The sequence below is a fragment of the Asparagus officinalis genome, chromosome 3, assembly GCF_001876935.1.
Source record: "Asparagus officinalis chromosome 3, Aspof.V1, whole genome shotgun sequence".
Lineage (NCBI taxonomy): Eukaryota > Viridiplantae > Streptophyta > Magnoliopsida > Asparagales > Asparagaceae > Asparagus > Asparagus officinalis.
The window spans coordinates 34,912,715-34,915,723 of NC_033796.1; the positions used below are offsets into that span (position 1 = coordinate 34,912,715).

Here is a 3,009-nt window from a genome sequence, read left to right on the forward strand (position 1 = left end):
GGGGTCGTCCTTGACACGTCGAGGAACTTTTACCCGAAGAAGGACGTGTTGAGGACGATCGACGCGATGGCGATGAACAAGCTGAACGTTTTCCATTGGCACGTGACGGACTCGCACTCGTTCCCGATCGTGCTCCCGTCGGAGCCGGAGCTCGGGGAGATGGGGGCGTATGGGGAGGGGATGAGGTATGAGGCGAAGGATGTGAAGGAGATCGTCGAGTACGGGTTGAGTCGGGGGGTCAGAGTTATGCCCGAGATTGATGCCCCCGGTGAGTCCCTGTGATTTCTTTCTTCTTTTTTTTTCTTTCTATTTTGGAGTAGAGTATAGGGCGAACATAGTGTTGTTGAGGTAACACACAATATTTAGATCACTCGTGATCTTAATACGTTAATAATCTGAATATGATGATGATCTTAAGTGTGCAAGCATGAACGCTTGTTGTGTCATCTAGGCTCGACCTAAGAATATGGAGGCGCGCGCGGGTAACGTTTACCCTCCAATTTTTATTCAATGTGTGTTGATCGGAGGAGTTCTGATTCTAACGTAAATTTAATTTGGAGAGCTCTTTCAGAAGTACTTGTATAATTAGAAAATCCTTTTTTAAAGCTGTTAGATATTTTTTAATTGGGTCCCACCCACAATTGTTTTTTCCTCACACATGGGCGGCTATGGAAAGTCACTTTCAATGAACAGTAAAAACATGAGGGATTTAAATTTCTTCCGGCGGTGCCAAACTCAGAGAAATTTTTGGACGTGGGTCCCACATGCATAGTAAAATATATTATTTTATTTGTGTATAGTGTTTTTCCAAACGCTATAAATTGACCTCAAATCCTTAAGGAAAATTCATTCAAAAAACAACAATCAATATATACAGATATATATTGTAGAATAGGTAGTGCTAATAGGAACAGTGTCTAGACCGAGAAGGTCTTATAGATCGAGGAGATCTTTGCCTGAGGAGATCGAGGAGATCTTTGCCTGATAGATCGAGGAGATCTTTGCCTGAGGAGATCGAGGAGATCTTTGCCTGATAGATCGAGGAGATCTTTGCCTTATAGATCGAGGAGATCTTGACAGGCCTGATAGATCGAGGAGATCTTTGCCTTATAGATCGAGGAGATCTTGACAGTACTGGGTTGGTGCACACAAGAGTATTGGACTGCTGTTCCTGGAAGCAATTTGGCCTTGGGATCCTTGCACCGGAGTAGGCTAAATAATGCTTTAAGCACAGCGTTTTACAAACGCACAGCAGCTGAGTTGAAAAATTTAAATTATTGCCCTTCATTTTTTTGTTCAGATTTTTGCTGTTATATATCTGTATTATTCCAGTTTTAACCACAGGCGTCAACAAAAGCTTATCCCATAATAAAACATAACGTTAATGGGGTTAATTCCATATATATACTCTATACGCATAATCGATAATAACTCTCAAACGTTTGCAGGAGTTGTGCAAACATTACCAATGATTCATAGTAGTTTCATACGGTTTAGCTTATTATGTAACCGTTGTTTAAAACTGATTGATTCAGGACACACTGGATCATGGGCCGCAGCCCATCCAGATATCGTCACATGCGCCAACAAATTCTGGCTCCCAGGCGATTGGGCTGACCGCCTAGCCTCAGAGCCCGGTACGGGCCAACTAAACCCACTAGAGCCTAAGACCTACAGAATCTTCAAAAACATCATAACGGACATAGCCGCCCTCTTCCCCGAAAACTTCTACCACTCTGGCGCCGATGAAATTGTACCGGGCTGCTGGAAGGCCGACCCAACGATCCAGGCCTTTTTGGCCCAAGAAGGAAATACACTCAGCAAACTTCTTGAAATATTCATCAATGAAACTTATCCTCTCATTATGTCTTTGAATAAGACTGCAGTTTATTGGGAGGATGTTTTACTGGATCCTATAATTAAAGTGAATCCGTCAATTTTGCCGGCCCAATCCACTATTCTTCAGACCTGGAATAATGGGCCTAATAACACGAAGCGGATTGTGCAGGCTGGGTATCGGGCTATTGTCTCGTCTTCGGACTTTTATTATTTGGATTGTGGGCATGGTGACTTTGTTGGTAATGACAGTAGGTAAGATGCATTTGGTTTTTCTTCTCATTTATTTATTTTTTATTGAGGACAAGGGCTTATCCTAATTGTATTATAGGATCCTCAAGTTATTTTCTAATTTACATTTTCTAATGTGACTGCTAGGGGTGTGCCTCATCGCTAATCTAGTTATTTATAGCTCATATAGTAAAATGAGTTGTCACGTACCGTTTCGTACCTTTTTTTTCTCCTCTTACTAAAACTTTTTTTAAAAGGGAAACACTAGAGGCACATCCTTAAACCACACTCCCAATCACATCCCTCTCCTAGCTACAGTATTTTTAGGTTTTTTAAATAAAGTATGTGGGCCCCAAAAACACTGTAGCTAGGAGAGGAATGTGGTTGGGAGTGTGGTTTAAAGGTGTGCCTCTAGTGTTTCCCTAGAAAAGAGATCTTGAAACAATAGATGCATTTATAAAATCATGCAGTCCAATTCATACTGCTGTAGTATTGGTCAACAACTCCTCTATTTTGAAGCTATATTTTGTTTTAACAACAATTTTCCGAAGACGCAACAATATCCGAATGAATGAAGAAGAGTACATTGGGATATGAATGTATTTTTCAAAACAACATAAGATTCCAACTACTGTTATCCAAACACATTCAATGAAGTAAGTGAACATAACACATGATTCATATGAGTACAAGAATTCAACAAGTAAAACTAAGCAATGGAGAAAACAATAAATATTATTAACATTAATCTAATCTTATTTGTTGTAGTTATGACACAATCACAAGTGACCTAGACTCCAACGGTGGATCATGGTGCGGTCCGTTCAAGACATGGCAACGGATATACGACTACGACATAACATACGGTCTAACCGACGACGAGGCAAAGCTTGTGATCGGAGGAGAGGTGGCGCTGTGGTCGGAGCAGGCGGACGCGACGGT

At 41.2% G+C, this 3,009-nt stretch overlaps 1 protein-coding gene across 1 annotated transcript in view; it reads left to right on the forward strand.

Moving 5' to 3' along the window:
- Positions 4 to 3,009, forward strand: part of LOC109834941 (beta-hexosaminidase 2-like) — a gene marked incomplete at its 5' end in the record, with an annotated part of 4,700 nt that continues 1,694 nt past the window's right edge. Inside the window, 3 exons of the mRNA XM_020402952.1 lie at positions 4 to 268; positions 1,536 to 2,091; positions 2,836 to 3,009. Of these exons, the coding sequence (XP_020258541.1) occupies positions 4 to 268; positions 1,536 to 2,091; positions 2,836 to 3,009 (995 nt within the window). The remainder of the gene's footprint in view (positions 269 to 1,535; positions 2,092 to 2,835) is intronic.